The sequence below is a fragment of the Poecilia formosa genome, unplaced genomic scaffold (assembly GCF_000485575.1).
Source record: "Poecilia formosa unplaced genomic scaffold, Poecilia_formosa-5.1.2 Scaffold721, whole genome shotgun sequence".
In the NCBI taxonomy this organism is placed as follows: Eukaryota; Metazoa; Chordata; class Actinopteri; order Cyprinodontiformes; family Poeciliidae; genus Poecilia; species Poecilia formosa.
Window position 1 is genome coordinate 139,908 of NW_006800660.1, and position 20,107 is coordinate 160,014.

General features: G+C 42.4%; 1 protein-coding gene and 1 long non-coding RNA gene across 3 annotated transcripts in view; both read left to right on the forward strand.

The window, feature by feature from the left end:
* Positions 1-20,107, forward strand: part of LOC103131129 (glycosyltransferase-like protein LARGE1) — a 48,979-nt gene that overhangs the window by 23,722 nt on the left and 5,150 nt on the right. Inside the window, exons 3-7 of the mRNA XM_007542709.2 lie at positions 10,925-11,050; positions 11,745-11,900; positions 13,558-13,721; positions 14,734-15,012; positions 15,097-15,243. Coding sequence (XP_007542771.1) covers positions 10,925-11,050; positions 11,745-11,900; positions 13,558-13,721; positions 14,734-15,012; positions 15,097-15,243 — 872 coding nt within the window. The remainder of the gene's footprint in view (positions 1-10,924; positions 11,051-11,744; positions 11,901-13,557; positions 13,722-14,733; positions 15,013-15,096; positions 15,244-20,107) is intronic.
* Positions 4,149-9,516, forward strand: LOC107834692 (uncharacterized). 2 transcript variants are annotated; one of them, XR_001660504.1, is made up of 4 exons: positions 4,149-4,289; positions 4,375-9,034; positions 9,131-9,349; positions 9,435-9,516. It is a non-coding gene; the product is annotated as an uncharacterized LOC107834692 (long non-coding RNA). The 2 variants fall into 2 exon arrangements; XR_001660503.1 differs by having other exon boundaries at positions 4,149-9,034.

Here is a 20,107-nt window from a genome sequence, read left to right on the forward strand (position 1 = left end):
CTCGCTTCAATCGCTTTTCGCTCGCCTTTCACCTCCTCTTCCTTATATCACACTGCGTGGATGTCTGTGCCTGGCTACAAACCTCTGCTTCGGTTTGCTCATACAACTCGCTCTGAGTTCAAGCTGGCAATTTGATTCGCTAGTTGAACCACGTGGTTAGTATGACTCGCACACGATTGGTTTTTAGCTTCCAATCCTTGCTCAGTGCAGTGCTGGTAAAAGCACTTGTGTCAGATAGGGAAAAAAATAAATGCTCCGGTTTAAAATTAATTCTCCTGTCAAAATTAACAAATATTTTAACAATTTATTCCGGGTCCGGATGGGATGGCATATGGGTCCGTATCCGGACCGAGGTCCGTTGGTTGCGGACCACGGCTTTACAGGAACAACGAATGTTACGAACTGTAACAGTATAACAATTAATAGAGCAAGTAACTTATTATGCAGCATTTTGGACAACCATGTTGTTCTCAAATGCTTAAACAATAACAGAACCCCACAGGAAAAATAAAAGAATGATAATAAACATCAGGCGAATTATGCATAATGATACAGCAGAAAAGGCCATTCAGTGTGCAACGGACACAACACAGGAAAAACCTTGCAGGTTTAACCAATTACAACAGAAGACACGAATCGTGACTGAAAAACGTTATGTCGCCCTGTGATTCATGCAAGTTTGAGACAATACCAACATGTAACAAAAATAATTATTCTGTCAGAACGCCGAGAATAGAATGGGTCATAGAAAATGTGGAAATGTCACACAGGTAAAACCAAATAATTGAGCACAGAGATGACCAGGAAGCTGCTGTGCAAATGTCCTCCACAGACATTCCTCCACGCAGAGCTGTGGAGGATGAAATCCCTCTGTTAGAATGAGCTCTCAGATTCTCTGGAGGATCCAGTCCAGAGGAAGTGTAAGTCTGTGAGATGGCCTCACACAACCAGTGAGAAAGATGCTGAGTGGACAGAGGATGCCCCACTGAGTTACCTCTGTAATGCATGAGCAAACGCTGGGTGCGATGCAGTGCAGACGTGTGTGCCACATAACATGAGAGTGCGCACACAGGGCAGAGAAGATGAGATGCAGCATCTTCCTCAGAGTTATGTGGAGGAGGGTAAAAGTCCTCCAAAAATATCTCCCTCGATCTGAACGAGCTTGCTTTTAGGAGTAAAAGCAGGGTTGGGATACAGCACAGCCAAGCTGTCATTGGCTTGTATTCTGAGACAAGAAGGAGCAACAGAGAGAGCGGATAAATTGCTCACTCTCTTTGCAGAGGTAAGGGCCAACAGCAGAGCAGTTTTAAAAGACAAGAACTTAAAAGTGGAGCCTGATCTAAAGACTCGAATGGAGCTTCAACCAGAGCGCATAGGACCAGGGTTAAATCCCACGGAGGAGCAAGTGGGCACGACACAGGTCTGCGTACACCTCTCAGAAACCGTTTCATCAACAGGTGGTTGAAGACCGTTCTGTCACCAAAACAATCCAGGCAGGATGAAATAGCGACAGCATAAGTTTTAATAGTGCTGAAAGCTAAATTTCTGTCAATCAGATGAAGGAGGAACAGAGATCATACGCCTTTTCTGGTGCACAGGATCTATGTGCAGGAGAGTGAACCATCTCTGGAGGCGTCTCGTGTGCAACAAACCCAGCGGGACCACCACGTAAGCCGCTGACATCATTCCCAGCAGCTGCATGACTGACAGAGTAGTCACTACTTTGCGAGGTCTGACACGGCAGAGCAGCGCCGTGCTGCTGTGCTAATTGGGCTGTCATTGTTGCTGAGTTCACAGTTGCTGAAACACAGATTCTTCCAGTGTTTCAGGATGATGGGCACGTGGAAATACATGTCCTTTAAATCTATGGAGGTGAACCTCCCATTTTTTTGGGAACCAGAAAATAGCAGGAATAAAACCCTGTGTTTTCCTCTCCTCGGGGAACCGTGGAAATGACACCTTTCGCCATCAGTTCATGCAGCTCTGACAGAGTGGCGTTCTGCTCCAGAGATAAGACCGTCTTCATGATTCCCCTGAACAGCGGATGGCTGGCTCCAAACTGCAGCGTGCAACCTTTGTTGATCAGCTAATCTATCCACCCCCAGGGAACATGCACGCCACCACTGAATAACGTTCTGACAGTGGGCGTGCATATATGTGAGGCGCTGTGGTCCGCATGCTGCTCTCGCTGTCATCCTCTCCACCGTCCTCTCTGGCGGCGGAATCATTCGATCCCCTCTCAGTGTAACCAGAATCGGCCCACGAACGGCAACCTGACTCGGTGGGCCCGTCGCCTCGCCTAGCACCAGCCTTGAAAAAGGCTAGTCTCCGCCTCCTCTCCTCCAGCAGGAGGAGAGCACAGAAGCAGCAAAAGGGCTGAGGCGTGTGAGCGAGATTGGCATGACGGGGGCCCAGGCATCCCTCGCAGATCCGGTGCCCGTCAAAGGACATAATGTACCCTGTCTGACAAGACAGGCACAAACGGATGGAACCGTTAGAAGACATCTTCGCTCTTAGACAGTATTGCTATTGCTGTGCTGAAGAAAAAGAGGGAGTTGTTTGTCCAATTTAACTGTTATTTATACAGACTGGGGAGGGGCCCATCCAGTAGGTGGGCATGGACTAAGATTTTTTCAGTGCTGTGCTGCACCCGAGGAATAAACCCACTAACGATAGCTTTAAAGGGCGAAGCCTATACGAAATAGAACTTGCAAAATTTATTTGACTTAAAGAGTAGAAGATAGTAGATTTTACAACCCCTCCCCAAAACCACTAAGGGTAAATTCTGGCACTGGGTGTAGTAATCAGTAATCTAAACAATTGATGTCAGTAGCAAAACGTCGTTTATTTTACAGTACAGGTAAAATCTCAATGACAGGAGGCAGAAAACACAGTGAATTTTTAAGCTTCAGGGTCTCCAAGGCCAAAACAACGAACAAAACACCCCATTTTAACTCTAAAATAAAACCACCACTTTCTAAAGGAGAACTGAAAAAGGTACAAAACCTGAACTCCCTGGCTAACCACAAAACAGGAGAAAACAGTTAACAACAAAAATGGCAGAGGACCCCTCCCCCTACTGTGAATAGAAACACACTACTTTAGTTAAACACTTGATTCTTCACAATATGCTCACAGCAAGATCATTTAAGTCCCCACAAACAGTCAGCAGACAGACAAGATCACTTCAGATCAAAGCCCAGGGGAAAAGGAATCTGACATCTCTGGCATGAAGGTGAGGTGGCATGGGGTGGCTGACGAGCTCCAACATCTTTCACCTGTGGCAGCCAGGTAGAGAAACACAAAGAGAGAGGGCTTTCTCATGAAGAGAGCCCTAGAGGTCAGTGACCGTAACAGTAGACAACTAAATGTGACCCAAATATTTTACAGGGTAAGCTTCACAAAGTCATTGTGCACATCTAATTCTGAATGTCTAACCCTGATCAGAGTTGGGTGCTATGTTTGTAATGGATGTTCCCATTATTTCTGTTCCATTCATGAATGTAACTTGCAAAAAAATCATATTGATACAAATTATGATTTGAGCCAGTACATTCATAATTTCTTCCTCTATTCAATCTATATGAACAACTACATCTATGTTATATTTATATTACATTTTAGCTTTTTAGCTTTTGGACAGGTTTTAACAAAGACAAAAAGTTGTTTTTTTGGGGGGGGTTTTGGTCGCTGTGAGCAGCTGATTAGCATCTCAAAAGTTTAAATTATATCGGGGCTACAGCCCAAAGCTCATGCAAGTTGAAAAGGAGGCAACATTTATGCTGAGTCTGAGTATTGGGCTCCAGGTTATGGGGATTAGTTTGGTTTCCTTTTCAGTTCTTCGCCACTCCACCAGAGGGAGCCATTGGATCACTCTGCTGGGGAGGGCGTGCCTGGAGGCCCTCTCAACTATCCACACCTGAGAGGAATCATCATCCAGAGGAGTATATGAACAGCAGACAGCCAACACTTCTTTGCCAGTTTTTGCCAGTTTTTGGTACTCTAGCTCCACAGTGTGTTTGTTCTAAAGATCTCTTGTGTTTTGCTCAGAGTTTATTCAGGCTCTCACCATATTCTTGTCAATCTCCTTCAGGAATCCTTCAAGGCCCTTGGGGTTTCCGTGACGCCTTTCCGTGACGCCCCTGCTGTCTGCTTTGCTGCTCCTCTGTGGTGACATATCTGACCTGCCCACCCTCCTATGCCCGGTCCATCTCCAGCCAGCCTACGTCAGCTCTCTCCCCAATCTGGAACCACGTACCTCCACCCGTCATCCTCAGTTTGTTTTTCAAGTAAGAACAGAGCTCTCGGCCATTAGTTATCTCCTTTTTCCACCCCCTGTGAAACCATCTAACCTCTCTCTTCCCTTCTGTGCAGACGCACCTGGACTCCGACCCGCTGATCCTCCTAGCCGTGTTTCTTTGTTTGATTTTGTATTGTTGCAATAAATATCCTCTTTTACATCCATCTCTCCGTGAGTGTTTCTGCATGTGGGCAAAAAGCATTAGACCCATCATGACAGAACACTCTGGCCAAACTGAAGACCCAGCAGACACAATCCTTAGAGCTCTCCACCAACAACAATCTTCTATTCGAAGCATGAGGCCGCTTTACAAGAACTGGGTAACCGACAAGTCGAAACCAAAAGTCGCCTGGCTGAACTAACCGATTTTCTCCGCTCACATTTTCAACAGACTCCTGATCCTGTCGGAGAACCCTCCCAGCCTTCAACTCCAGATCCTGATCCTCCAGTCCAGTCCGCGTTTTCTGACTGTCTGTTGCCTAATCCACCCAGGTTTGACGGAGATCCAAAGAAATGCAGGGGTTTCTTAATGCAATGTACAATTCAGTTCAATCACTCTCCCCATAGATTCAGTCATGACTCCGCTAAGATTTCATACATTATTGCACACTTATCAGACCGCGCTTTGGATTGGGCAGAGGTTAAATTCTCTTCATCCCCCGACTACAATTGCACTTTTTCGGAATTCATAACTGAGTTAAAACAAACTTTCAATCAGGATACAGATAAGGCTCTCAGGTCCTGAGACCTGTTAAAGATAAGACAAGGACAACGGTCGGTAGCTGATTTTTCGATTGATTTTTGCATTCAAGCGGCTGCTTCTGGATGGAACAGTGTTGCGCTCAAAAGTGCATTCCTAAACGCTTTAAACGATCCCATTAAGGACAAATTAGCAACATTAGATGAACCCGAATCTCTGGAGGACTTAATAAAATTGTCCATACGGTTAGATAATAGGATTCGAGCCCGAACTAAAGAAAGATGCAATAGAAATCCTCCATCCAGACCTCTTCCAGTCATTAGCCGCACAATCCTGGCTGAGCCCTCACTGAATTTATCCAGCCCCGAACCCATGCAAATTGGACACACAAAATTGTCTCAAGAAGAGAGGCAGCGCAAAATGCGTTCTAAGTTGTGCCTCTACTGTTGCGAAGCCAGTCATTTTGTCTCCCTCTGTCCCCTGCTGTTAAAAGCCATTGTCCGCCAGTAAAGGCAAGGGAGCTTGGCGGACCATCAAATAACCATAAATTCACCTCGTCTACTGTCACCTGCTTCTCTACTACTTAACAATAAATCCATTCCAGTATCCGCCTTGCTAGACTTGGGATGTGAACATAATCTTTTGGATTCATGTTTTGTCCAGCAGATGGGAATAAAGACATCTGCTGGACCTGCTCCCCTTCGTGTTTTAGCCCTTGACGGCAAGATACTGCCACAGATTACTCACCAGTCCCAACCCATCCCACTAACCGTCTTAGGCAACCATAATGAGTGCATCTCATTTTATGTTTTTCCAACTGGAAGTTCCCCGTTGATTTTAGGATTTGAATGGTTGCAACAGCACAACCCCAATATTAATGGGGTTCATCGACACATTGACTCATGGTCATTAACCTGCCATTCATCTTGTCTCCGCTCTGCTGTTCCGCCAGGCCCACCACCGGCAGACAATTATGAAGCTGACCCACCATACGTATCTCTCTTCAGACCCTGCTGAATATCACGACTTGGCTCAAGTATTCAGTAAATCTAAAGCCTCGTCCCTGCCTCCCCACAGACCATATGACTGTGCTATATCTGCTACCTGGGGCTCCTTTGCCCAACAGTCGACTTTACAACATCTCCAAACCTGAAAGGGAGACCATGGAAAAATACATACAGGAGTCATTAGCGGCTGGCATAATCTGCCATTCCTCCTCCCCTTTAGGGGCTGGTTTTTTCTTTGTAGGGAAGAAAGATGGATCTTTAAGACCCTGCATCAACTTCAGAGGGCTGAACCAAATCACAGTTAAAAACAAATATGCCTTGCCACTCCTCTCCTCTGCCTTTGAGCCAGTTCAAGGGGCCAAGGTGTTGACTAAACTAGATCTTAGAAACGCCTATCACTTACTCCTCATCAGAGAAGGGGGTGAGTGGAAGACGGCCTTTAAGACTCCATTAGGCCACTTTGAGTATTTAGTCATGCCCTTCGGTTTAACTAACGCACCTGCGTGCTTTCAGGCTCTCATGAATGACGTCCTAAGGGACTTTCTTAATGTGTTTGTCTATCTCGATGACATTTTGATTTTTTTCTAAGAATCTACTTGAGCACAGGAACCATGTCAGTCAAGTGTTGCAGCGCCTCCTGGGGAATAAGTTGTTTGTGAAAGTGGAGAAATGTGAGTTTCACCAACCATCAGTCTCCTTCCTGGGTTACGTCCTCGAGGGTGGACAGGTCAGACCAGCAGAGGAAAAAATCAAGGCAGTTTTAGATCGGCCCACTCCTACTACCCGAAAACGACTCCAAAGATTTCTTGGGTTCACCAATTTCTACCGATGATTTATTCGTAATTATAGCCAAACTGCCCTACCCTTAACTGCTCTAACCTCAACCAAGACTCCATTCAGCTGGACCCCTGCAGCTAATGAAGCCTTTTCCAGGTTAAAGTACCTTTTTGCTAACGCGCCCGTTCTCATCCAACCTGACCCCACCAAACAGTTCATTGTCGAGGTGGATGCTTCAGATTCAGGAGTAGGGGCCGTTCTCTCTCAACTCTCAGAAAGTGATCACAAGATTCACCCATGTGCCTTTTTCTCCCGCAGACTGTCCCCAGCAGAGAGAAATTATGATGTTGGGGATCGTGAACTACTTGCCATCAAATTACCATTAGAGGAGTAGCAACATTGGCTCAAGGGCGCAGTTCTCCCCATCGTTGTTTGGACGGACCATAAAAATCTAGCTTATCTCCAGTCAGCTAGAAGACTCAATCCTCGTCAGTCACGTTGGTCATTATTCTTCTCTCGGTTTAACTTATCCATTTCTTTCCGCCCAGGATCCTGTAACGTGAAGCCAGATGCCCTATCCAGACTTTACTCCCCAGATGACTCTGAGAAGGAGCCTGCCCCCATTCTACCTCCTAGTTGTTCGGTTGCTACGGTGACCTGGTAAATTGAAGATCTTGTTAAACAAGCACAACAGTCTGAGCCTGATCCAGGGTCCGGCCCCTCCAACAAGATGTACGTACCCACAGCTATTCGTGCCCTTGTCATAAGTTGGTTACATTCTTCAAAGTTTTCTGCTCATCCAGGCATCAGTCGAACCGTAGCTTTAGTTAATTGAGGTTTTGGTGGCCGTCCATCCAAAAGGACGTTAAAGATTATGTCTCCGCCTGTCCCATTTGTGCTCGGAATAAGTCCTCCCATCATCAGCCTCCTTCTGGACTTCTTCAACCCTTACCTACTCCCAAACGGCCCTGGTCGCATATTGCTGTTGATTTTGTCACCGGACTGTCTGTCTCCAAAGGTATGACCACTATATTGACTATCATTGATATATTTTCTAAAGCTTGCCATCTAGTGGTTTTGAGAAAACTTCCTTCAGCTTTTCAAACAACTCAACTCCTACCCTAAGAATGTGTTTAGATTACATGGTATACCTCTGGACATCCTCTCTGACCGAGGGCCACAGTTCACTGCTCAAGTTTGGAGAAATTTTTGTCGTGCTCTTGAAGCAAAGGTGTCACTCACCTCTGGTTATCACCCACAGTCTAATGGTCAAGTCAAACGAATGAACCAGGAGTTGGAGGCCACCCTCAGATGTCTGACCACCACCAATCCGTCTGACTGGAACACTTACCTCCCCTGGGTGGAGTATGCGCATAACTCTCACGTGTCCTCTGCCACTGGGTTGTCCCCTTTCGAGGTCCCCTTAGGCTATCAACCCCCACTGTTCCCGGCTGACGAAAAGGACATCTCAGTCACCTCCGTCCAGCACCACATTCGACGGTGTAAGGTCATCTGGGACAAGACTATCGCAGCCCTTAACCGCACCGCTGAACAAAATCGTCGTTGGGCTGATTGTAAGAGGGAGGGCTGCCCCTACGTTTGTTCCTGGTCAAAGAGTTTGGCTTTCCACAAGAGACATCCCATTGAAATCAATGTCCAAAAAGTTATCCCCTCGTTTCATTGGGCCTTATGAAATTGAGCGCATTGTTGGCCCATCGGCGATTCATCTGCGACTGCCATCTTCACTTCGTGTCCACTCCACGTGGTTAAACCGGTCCATTCCACTCCCTTGTGCCCCACGGCTGAGCCCTCTCCCACCCTGGACATTGATGGTCACCCGGCTTACTCGGTCTGCCGGATTGTTGATTCTCGGAGGCGTGGGCGGGGTTGGCAATACCTGGTGGACTGGGAGGGTCATGGTCCCGAGGACCGTTTATGGGTGCTGGGCTCGTTTTTTTTTGGATCCATCCCTTATTTTTGATTTCTATTCTTCCCAGTCCCCTGGCTCTTCTGGACCGCCAGGTGGCGGTCATTGAGGGTCGGGTAGTGTTGGTTCCAGGTTATGGGGATTAGTTTGGTTTCCTTTTCAGTTCTTCGCCACTCCACCAGAGGGAGCCATTGGATCACTCTGCTGGGGAGGGCATGCCTGCAGGCTCTCAACTATCCACACCTGAGAGGAATCATCATCCAGAGGAGTATATGAGCAGCAGACAGCCAACACTTCTTTGCCAGAGTGTTTGCCAGTTTTTGGTACTCTAGCTCCTCAGTGTGTTTGTTCTGAAGATCTCTTGTGTTTTGCTCAGAGTTTATTCAGGCTCTCACCATATTCTTGTGAATCTCCTTCAGGAATCCTTCAAGGCCCTTGGGGTTGGTTTCCTCTAGTCCACCGGTCCTGAAAGAAACCTTTCCGTGACGCCTCTGCTGTCTGCTTTGCTGCTCCTCTGTGGTGACATATCTGACCAGCCCACCCTCCTACGCCCGGTCCATCTCCAGCCAGCCTACGTCAGCTCTCTCCCCAATCTGGAACCACGTACCTCCACCCGTCATCCTCCGTTTGTTTTTCAAGTAAGAACAGAGCTCTCGGCCATTAGTTATCTCCTTTTTCCACCCCCTATGAAACCATCTAACCTCTCTCTTCCATTCTGTGCAGACGCACCTGGACTCCGACCCGCTGATCCTGTTTCTTTGTTTGATTTTGTATTGTTGCAATAAATATCCTCTTTTACATCCATCTCTCCGTGAGTGTTTCTGCATGTGGGCAAAAAGCATTAGACCCACCATGACACTGAGCAAAGAGGGGAGGTAGAAGAAGCCATTTAAACCATCATATCAATCACATTGTGAGTAATGTAAAATATTTGGCAGAAAAATGAGATCAACTGCAAGTGCCATCAGAATCAGAATGGTGAATTATGTACTTCTTTTGGCTGCAAAACAATAGACTTTAAGCAGTCTCTCTGCCCAACTTATGCATATGTGCAGAGAATTTCAAGAGGGATGGCAAAAGAAAAGAAGACATATTGGTACTGTCAACAACAGATGGTACTGTCCAGTAGATGTGCTACTGTGCAATATTGTTTCTTCAGCACAGATAGCTGTTAGCTGTATATTTTGGACCATATCTAAGAAGGCAGTTCTCCAGTAGTATATTTTACGTAATGAAAGTTGCTTTTTAGCTATAGACACTACATCCCACTTGTTTTAGTGGTTTTAACTCTGCTACATGTCCAACATTTCAGCGGTTTGTCAGCTACTCTGCCAGTAGAAAGCAAAATGTTGGATTTGTTTTATGCTGTTGTCAGGGATTCATCACCTCTGCCTACTCTTATTTTCTCTGCTCACTGTATAAACCCCTTGTTCAGAGACAACCAGTAGTAAAAGATCAGAGAAAATGGTCACACAAAACTGAAGAAAACCCTGCATGATTGGTTTAAGGCTATTGATTGGGATGAGACTGGAAGTCAAAAAAGGTCTTCAGGAGTGCCCCAGCACTTCAGAAGACCTCAAACTCCAAAGCAGGTCGAGTCTACTTTGGAGACTCAACCAAAGCAGTTTCCAAAGCTGCTTTGTTTACCAGCGGGTCCTTGCTGGTAACAAGAACCCGTTCCTTGTTTACCAGCTGTAATATCACAACAGCTGTTGGTAGAATGGATATGGTTGCAATATACCACTGGTGAACTTTTTTTAAAGAAAATAATAAGGACCATAGAAGATGGTATCTGGTATGATGTTGTGTGCTGGCTGATCGGAACCGATTAGATGAGCTCATTAAGAAGACCAGGTCTGTACTAGGATAGCCACAGCAGGTAGCGGGAGAGAGGAAGTCTCTTGGACAATGTCTTCAACTCCATGCATGATAATTTGTGTACAGAATGTCATTTTTCTGGCATTGTATATTTTCCCTTACAATACAATTTGTGTGTTTTTTTTTGTTGTCATTATTGCTTATATTTATATCTGCATTTGATATTCCCACAGAGCAACAATAAAAACTGGTTTTATTCCATTCTACAAGTTTGTTTAATACTATATCAATAAACATACATAGAGATAAAGATATATATTGTTTGTTATTAAAAAGTTTATTGTTTTTCAAATTTGTCAAATCTGTCACTGTCATGTATGCCATTTGGTCCTTAGGACATCTTTAATGCAGTGATCAAGCAGAACCCGTTCCTTGTTTACCAGCTGCCCTGCTATTGGAACGTTCAACTGTCAGACCACACTCGCTCTGAAAAATGCTACAAAGATGTATCAGACCTGAAGGTGAGATCAGGTGTTCAGAACTTTCTACAATCAGTCTTTGCCAATATTTAAGGTGACTGTAAAAAACAAAAAATGTCATCTTGTTACATTGCTTATTATTGTGTATGATTATTGTATACATTTTGTATATTTATTTTCTTAACAGTAGTATCTTCAATTAGTATATTTTTGTGTAAGAGTCATCTATTGAAAAATAATACGAAATGTGCTGTGTGACAGTAGATCAGAAAGAAAAATGGATATATAGTTAGCTTGGTTCCATACCAAGCTAACTATATTTTTGACCATTATTTGTGGAATGCCGTGGTACACTGAAGAATTGTTTTGATATCTGCTCAAAGAGAAAGTAAACTTAACTGTTTTCATCAGACTTTGTGTGAATTATTGTAAATATTTTTTGAATTTATCAACTGATGCATAAGAGCATTGAACGTAAACAAGAAGAAACTGAAATTCATGGAAAACATTCTAGTTTTTCTAACTTGAAACAAGTAAGTAATCCATTACAATGACAACAAAAATAATATGTCTTGGAACATACGTGACTTAACTTTTGCCTATCCATCAGATGAGTTACTGTGGTACAGCAGGAAATAAAACAAATGTTTAAAAGGCTGATTACCAGCCCACTGGCTAAGCGTTTTCTGAGCTGTGGGAAATTGCTTTAACTTTTCTGTTTGGTTCTCCTAAACAGGTGATCCACTGGAACTCCCCCAAGAAGCTACGAGTCAAAAATAAGCATGTTGAGTTCTTTCGAAATCTTTATCTTACTTTTCTGGAGTATGATGGTAACCTGCTGCGACGGGAGCTGTTTGGCTGTCCAAGCGAGGCTGACCCCAACAGTGAAAATGTAGGTGAAACTTTTTCTGAAATACCTTGTATTGCAGCACAGTAGAGCTACGGACAGTTAAGAAGTTAATAAACCAACTGTTCAAAGTACATGTGTGCTAAACAGTGTTTTTTCAATTGTAAAATAACTTTCTAATTGTTTTTTGGCCTTATGATGAACTGCAATACCCAAACTTTTTAAGAATGTCATGTTAATTTGAACATTTTAGTATTCTCATGAAATCCTAACTCCAAATTTTTGCTTCACAAGGTGACATCTTTTGCATAACTTCTTCTTTTCGAAATCTTCCTTCCTCCTTTTTTCTTGGTCCAAACATTGCTTTTTGAAAGATTACTTACTGTGGTTTTTGATGATAGGCTGCAGACATAATTTTTGGTGTTACTTTTATACTGTTTGGATAAACATAGCAACAACAGTTTTTTGAGTCAGCTTCAACTGATCAATATTTAAAAAGCTAAAATTATATAGACTTTGAGAACCCACAACCCAAGATAAGCTGAAGAGAAGTTGTAGAGGCAAAGTGAAGACAGAGAAGGAGGAAGTTTAAAAAGTTGCTTTTATTTCTCAAAAAGAGGTCCTTGACAAATAAAAGGATGAACTTGAAGTGCTGACAAGAATCAAGTCAGAGTATTGGGAATGCAGAGTTAAGTGTTCAGTAAGACATAGCTAAAGGATCAAATTTCCTACACCTGTATCTTTCTGCCTGCCTTTCAGACTGTACGGGCAGACAGATTTGTAGCAAAAAGAAAGTAGGTGGATTAGAAGTGTTAGGAAAGCTGCCAACCTCAAATGATATTACGGCCTCAAATGTATGAAAAGGTGCATGCAGCAGACTGTACTTAAGAATTAAGACACTTTGTACTTCTTAGGCTCCCAGTATTTGTCAGAGAGTCCTATCGTCTAAAGAATATTTTGGATGAGTCTTTATTTGTTTGGTGTATCAGAAATGAACAAGAGGCCGAGTTCAGAGAGCTGGTGGACCGTTTTGTGGCTTGGCATGGAAACACGTATGTTTGCTGTGGAGAATGCAATCTGTTTTGCCATCATATTATGGGGATATTGACATCAGTCAGCAACTTTTGTTCTTAAAGTTTTTATTATTTCAGAACATTATTAACTAATCATTAATAACTAACATTATTTTTGGTGTTTGGTATATTAGGCATCACTGTTTGATCCTTCAATAAGCATAGTCTTGGTGACGTGGATATCTCCACACCTATCCATTTTCCGATGTGTTGTAGTACTGCTTTCCAGAATGGAGAAATGCATTTATATTCCCAGATCGCATGTATAAAGTTCTGGATTCCGTTTTGCATTTCCAGTATAGGTTATTGGTGAGTAGACCCATTCTATGAAGCCTGGAAGAGGTGAAATAAAATCTATAGTACGTAAATTTTTTTCTAGATTCTTTAATATATTTCCCATTATTTGACAGCCAAAGTCAACAACTTAAAGAAACTCAGTAAGCTGATATGCTGAATTGCAAAAAGTTATTCTCAAAATACGATCACTAAGGATTTATAGTTAGTTATCAATCATTTTGTAACAAGATGGAGAATGTAAACATGGAGTGCTGGGGTTATTTATCTGCACTAACTGCAACTCGGATATTTCAGTCATTAAATTGTTTCTGTGTTTTTTTCTTTTCTTGCAGCTGCAAAAGACTCTTTCCGAGCTTGATGAAGATGACCCCTGTTATGAATTTCGGCGAGAGAGATTTACAGTTCATCGAACACATCTTTACTTTCTCCACTATGAGTATGAACCCAGTTCTGACCAAAGTGATGTCACTCTTGTTGCCCAGCTATCTATGGACAGGTACTGCTGTACAGCTGAATCATATACTCTTTGCATTTCAGAGATGTACACTAAACATTTTTGGTACATCTGTTAAAGTGGATATATCATAGCGTATCATTGGGTGCGAAGGAGGAGGGGTCCGGGGGGGTGGGTCAAGAGAGAGATGGTGGTGGAAGGGGGGTGATGGATAGGGGCGGACAGACGGACAGCGTATTGCAAGAAGGGGAAGGAGGTCTGACTGTGCGCTAACCTCCCCTGTCCCCCCAGATATGCTATTTTATTTATATAATTATAAATAATTTCCACTATCAGTAATGTGTCTACCAGAGGATTCCTCTGGTCATTATCTTTCATTAGAGTTCTCATTGATAGCTGTATGTTGAAGCACTGAGGAGTTACAGTCATTGAAGTTTGTATAGCAGATTTTGTCCAAGTGTGTCATTTGGAGACTCCAAATGGAGACTCCAAATGGCACACTTGGACAACACCTGTACATCCTCAAAAATAAACATGTCCAAAATGACATTTCTTTTTTGTGCTATTTTGATCAGTCTTGAAATCCACAAGCAGAATACTTTATTCTACAGATTTATTGTATTTTCCAGTTAATACATTCAACACTCAATGTGCATTTACAAGAAATAAAAATGAAAAATCTGGGTGAAGCAAAATGTTTCAATTTCTTTTGTTACAAACATAATAGCTACAAATTACTTAAAGTATTTTTGACATGTCATCTTCATAAAGAGACCAAGCTTTTGCATGCACTCTAAATTGTTCAAGAACACCAGCTGATTTAATTTGGGTATACCTTTTCAGTTGTTTTTGGTGATTTAGGGGGTGAGGATTAAGGGGTTAAAATAGGCAGCTATAAGCGTTTTTAGTGGACATCTCAAGGATTTGCAGGTTTTAGCTGTTAGGTTATGTAGTTCCACTATAAGCCTATAAAACTCCAGTGTTTGGAAAGTATAGTTGATTTTAGTGATTCATATTTTATGAGGTCAACATACTTGTCCTTCCCCCTCTGTAGGCTCCAGATGTTAGAGGCTATCTGTAAGCACTGGGAAGGCCCCATCAGTTTGGCCCTATACCTTTCAGATGCTGAGGCACAGCAGTTCCTGCGATATGCACAGGGATCTGAGGTGCTGATGGGCCGCGGAAATGTAGGTTACCATGTAGTCTACAAAGAGGGGCAATTCTATCCGGTCAATCTCCTGCGAAACGTTGCCATGCAGCAAGTCAACACAAACTATATGTTCCTATCAGACATTGATTTCCTCCCCATGTATGGCCTCTATGAGTATCTCAGGTAAGAAAGACAAGTCTTTCAATTAATTTTTTCAATTTTATTATAGTGCTCAACTTCCTTTGCATTCATTGTCTTTCCTTGCAGGAAATCAGTGGTACAGCTTGACATGGCCAACACCAAAAAAGCCCTAGTAGTTCCAGCCTTTGAGACTCTGCGATATCGCCTCTCCTTCCCGAAGTCTAAGGCAGAATTACTCTCCCAGCTGGACATGGGCACACTCTTCACCTTTAGGTGTGAAACAGAAACACTTATATTATTTCTTGTCATGTTTAAGTGTTACTGCAAGCAGCTTTACTTCTCCTTTACTTTTATTAAAAAATATAGCATGGAAACATTTTTGTCCAGCATCTCAGAAAGCATAGGCGTAACTTCCTGAAGGACTAGTGTGGACATGTCCCCACCAACTTTGGCATGAAGGGGACAATCCCCACCAATATTTCCTGCACCTTTTTTTCTAATGTGCCTTCATCTATGTAACTTGGTATAGATGGTATAGATGGTATACATACATGTATTCAAAGCGTTTACAGACAGGTAATGCTTTTTAAAATTCCTTTGTAAAACGTAAATGGCAAGTCCTGGGGCTCAGTGCTCTAGTGGATTGGACATCACGTGTCACATGCGCTATTGCTTTACATTGAGTCAGGAATATCGGTGGTCGGGGAAATGACACAATCAAACAAAGAATCTGAGAAGGGGACGCAAAGTTTTGATATCGTCAACACTACGATAGCAAGATAACAAGGTCCAAAGGGATCACATTTCACAGGTCAGTAAAAAGCTTTAATTAAAAAATATATATATATAAAGAAAGTGGAGAGTAGATTAGTTATGCTAGATTAACTTTTATCACCTTAGACTGACTTTGGACACCCCTAGTTTAAAGATCATGAAAATTAAAATTTCAGTGTCTCAAAACATTTTAATATTACATTTCAAAAAGACACAAAACAGCTGGAAAGTATTTACTCAGAACTTATAAAGGTACATCAAAAAATGAAGGAGACAGAGGACTGAGTTAATGCAGAGGAGGAGCATGCACAGAACACGGAGTAGATATTGAGTAACAAGAAAAAGTGCTCTACCATTAAGGAAACATCCAGATATTCTTCTACAAGAGATTTTGTGGAAAAACTACTTGGAGACACACTAGAGATCAATCCAAATATGGAATCCAAAAATGGAACTGGAGAAGGCATACTGAGAGCTAGCTTCGCCACCTTCTGGGGACAGAAACAACAGGCAGTGATCTATTGCTACATTTCTCCGCAGCAGAGCCAAGGAAGATTTTGGACGAAAAGCATGGGGGGAAAGCAGTATTTCTACACGGGAAACTGTTATATTTTGATAATGACTACCCTTCCCACAGTGCTGCAAATATGCAAGGAATACTCTGAAACTAAATGGGTCCTGAAACAGAAAGATTTGCTTCCAGACTCCTTCCCTGCTAAGCTACAATTGTGGCTTAGCAGGGAAGCTACACTTGTTCTCCCTTAACACAAGACAGCAGCAGAGGTGACAAAGGACATGAATGAGGATGGTTTATCTGTCCCCTTGATCAAGCCAAAGGAGAGCCTGGCTGAGTAACTTTCCTATACTACCTGGAAGAAGATTGGTTTGAAATAGCAAATACTAGGAAAGGAAAATTCAGGTGGTAACATCGCTGTCAATTATTGCAAATAAAGCTTAAGCATCGTTTATGTTTTTGCTTAAGACTCTGCAAAGAATGTTTCCTTTGCATGCTTTAGTGTTGAGTGACAGCTGCGCAGTCTTTCTTTGTAGATTTTATAATAAACGTTTATTATAAAACGTGATGTTTTATAATAAACGTGACGTTCAGTCACAGAGACATTGGAAATACCAGGTCCAGTCTGTGACCTCGATTGTGTGTTGCTTGTGTTGTATGTTGAATTAGATTAAAATTATCAAGAATATCGCACAGCTTTTTTGGCCCTTTGTTTAATAATTGTCAGTGACTTCAACATTAATATTGATAACCCACAAGACAATCATAGTAAATACATAAGATAGAAAAAAGTTAACCAAAGTCAGTAAGGAAGTTTTCTACATATGTTGCAGTTTTGTATAAAGTTACAGTATTTTCCGGACTATAAGCCGCTACTTTTTTTCCTTAGCTTTGAACCATGCGGCTTATAGTCCGGTGCGGCTTATATGTGGATTTTTCTTCCACCACCAGGGGGCTCTTTAGCAGGAAGTGAATCATTGGAAGTCAAAATTGGAAATAAAAGAAGAAAGCGCCCATTAATACGGAATTAGGTAATAATAGGGAATTGAAATTTGAGAATGTTGTTGATAGCATTGAGAGGAAAAAGAAGATTTTTCTTTTTTTTAAAAATAATACTGGGATCTTTATGAGAATATGAGATATAGCTATTAGGATCCAATAGACGACAGTAGTGCAACAATAATGGATGCAAGCTGCCGTTGAAATCTAAAGAAAAAGAAGGCGCCTATTTTCATTTAGCAAATGCTAGTAGCAGACACAAAGGATCAGCACTTTTACTATTACAGTTACCGTTCGGAAACTACCGTAATCAGTTAACTCTAAACTTGGCAACTTTTTCCTTTTCAACCGCAATAAACGTGATATTCAATTGACCTGTTATGACTCAAATTTTGGGTGTCCGCCCCCCTGTGCTTCTGAGGTGCTAATTCAGTTAGTACAGGTGATTCAGTATTGTCATGTTTCTGTCCGGAACACAACATCAATATTATGCTAGGTGATGAAGTCATTAATTAGTAAAGCTTTTGGTGTTAATAACTGAATATTTAAAAGGGCCAGTTTGAGTGAGTTAGTGGGAGATAGTTTTTGAGATTCAGGTTCCTTTAGGTAGGGGATGGGTCTGATGTTTGATTTCTGGAGACTGTATTTTGTATTTCTGTTTTTTGTAAGTTTTCTTTTAGTGATCCAGACAGGTCACTAAACAAGTCCTGTTTTGTAATGCTGGTGGGTTAGACACATTCTTGAAGAAATGTGTAAAGATAATCTCTGGCACCCAATCTCAGACTGCAGAAACAATTGGAGGGTACTCTGGGGAATCAGAGTCAGGTAGTTTTGCTCTTTGAGCACTAAGAAAATAAGTAATTTTATCCAGGAAACATGCTTTTTGGGTGCTCAGGAGAGAACCCATTTCAGTTTCTCACTGAAGTTAAGAAAACTCAGTTCAGGTGATGAGATTTCTGATGAACTGACCATGTCTTGATGAGATGAGGCCTTTAGAGAAGAGTCTTGGTTCCCATTAGGTGATGAAGGAGTGCGTGGGGGATGGTGTTGTCCTGCCCTGGATGAGATGAGGCCACCGATCCTTTAGGTGCAAGAGTGGTGAGGAAGGGTTTGGAGTCAGTGGGACAGCTGTCCACAGCTCCATGTCCAGTTGATGCACCGAGAGGCCAGGGATCCGAGCAGAGGGGGTGCGGGGACCGGAGTGGGGAGAGCAGTCGCTCCTTCTCCAGTTGATGTTTTGTTGGTTTCTTTAGGAACAGCTTGTTCCTGATATGCGGTGGGTCCCTTCCTAATCAGGCATCCTTTGGTCAGTTGTTCTGTGGCCATGTTGTTGCTCCCATTGATGAAATGAAATAAGTTTGCAGAGAATAGCTTTATCCCATGTCTGTTAAGATGGCGTCTGTCAGATCTGAAAAGGTGGAAACGTTCAGAGAAGGTTCTGTGGTTATCGATGAATGGCACTGTGCTGGCAGCACATGCTTTTATCAGCTATTTATTTATAGAAAGCAGTCGAGAGTATTTCAGGTCACCCATCCTGCTGCTGGGACGGGGGCACTAAGAAAAATCTTCAGTTTTAGTTTTCCAATAGCTTTCAGAAGAATGGTAGTCTTTTTTCAGAATCTCCGATTGTTGTTTTGCCAGATCATTAGCTTTAACATGCACAACTAGAGTTTCAATATTAGGCTGATCCATTGTTAGAGATAGTATTGTCTCTGTCATAGCAGAAAGAGTGTATTTGGGAAAGCCCATGATTCTGGTTTTCTTGGCATTGCAGAAACAGCTGATGCCATTTACTGTCTCATATCCGACAATAAGTACTTTTGGTATATTTGTGATTTTCTTAGTGTTCGCTTTGGAGGTGAATGTACTTTGTACCTATGGCTGATGTCTGAAGGTGAGGTTCCCCTCACGGATTCTTGTTGAAGTGCAGCAAATCTGTTTTTCAGTGGGATTCCCATGGAATCAGAATGTGTTCTTGCTTGGGCTGGTCATTTGTCCTGTGAAACAGGGCCAGTGGAATACTTTCTCCTCGTTTATTTTTCATCGGTGCAGCAGGTTTTGAGGTTGGGATGTGTGTTTTGACTCAATGATTCGTCCATGTGAGGGGTTATTGCCCCTGGTCCTTTAGTCAGATTGACTATCTGTTTTGGTTTAGCTCCCAGAGTATTCCAAGGTGGGTTGCCTGGTGTAGGGCATGCAGTCTGTCTCTTCATTATTTATAGGAAGAGTTGTTTTGTTGCCACAAAGATTACTGAATGCAACTTTCACTTCCAGTAGTTTAATCAGCCTTTCGATTGACTCAAATCTATGTGGGGTTCTGAGCTAATTGTTGTCTTGAGCCTCAAAATTTATAAAATTATAAAAACTAAAGAGAGCAGGATAAGCTGTTCCTCCTTCACCTCCCACAGTATCAGTTCCTATCAATTCCTCTATAACTCAATTTGATGTTAGAGTAGATCTTACCCAACGCATCGAGTCCTCTGATAGCGTACTTTGTATATTTTTGGAATTTGGGGAGCACTATCTGTAGAAGCCTAAATTCAATTTTAGTTCATTCAGACCTTTAGGATAAATTATGTTTATATTTCTTATGGTAATTTGTTTATTTGGATAAAAATGATTACTAGTTAAATCTCTACTGCATACTAATTTGTCATATTAGACTATACTAAGGCCTTCTTGTAAATTTGCATATGTAATTGCAGTTAAGGATTTGAGGGTGTGGCTAAGGAGAATTAGTTGGGGGCTGTTGGAGTGGAGCCACACAGTTTTTTGACCTCTCTCTCTCTCACTTAAGACTCTCTTTTGTTTACTCTATTATTTTTTGTGGAAAAATGGGTAATACTCAGA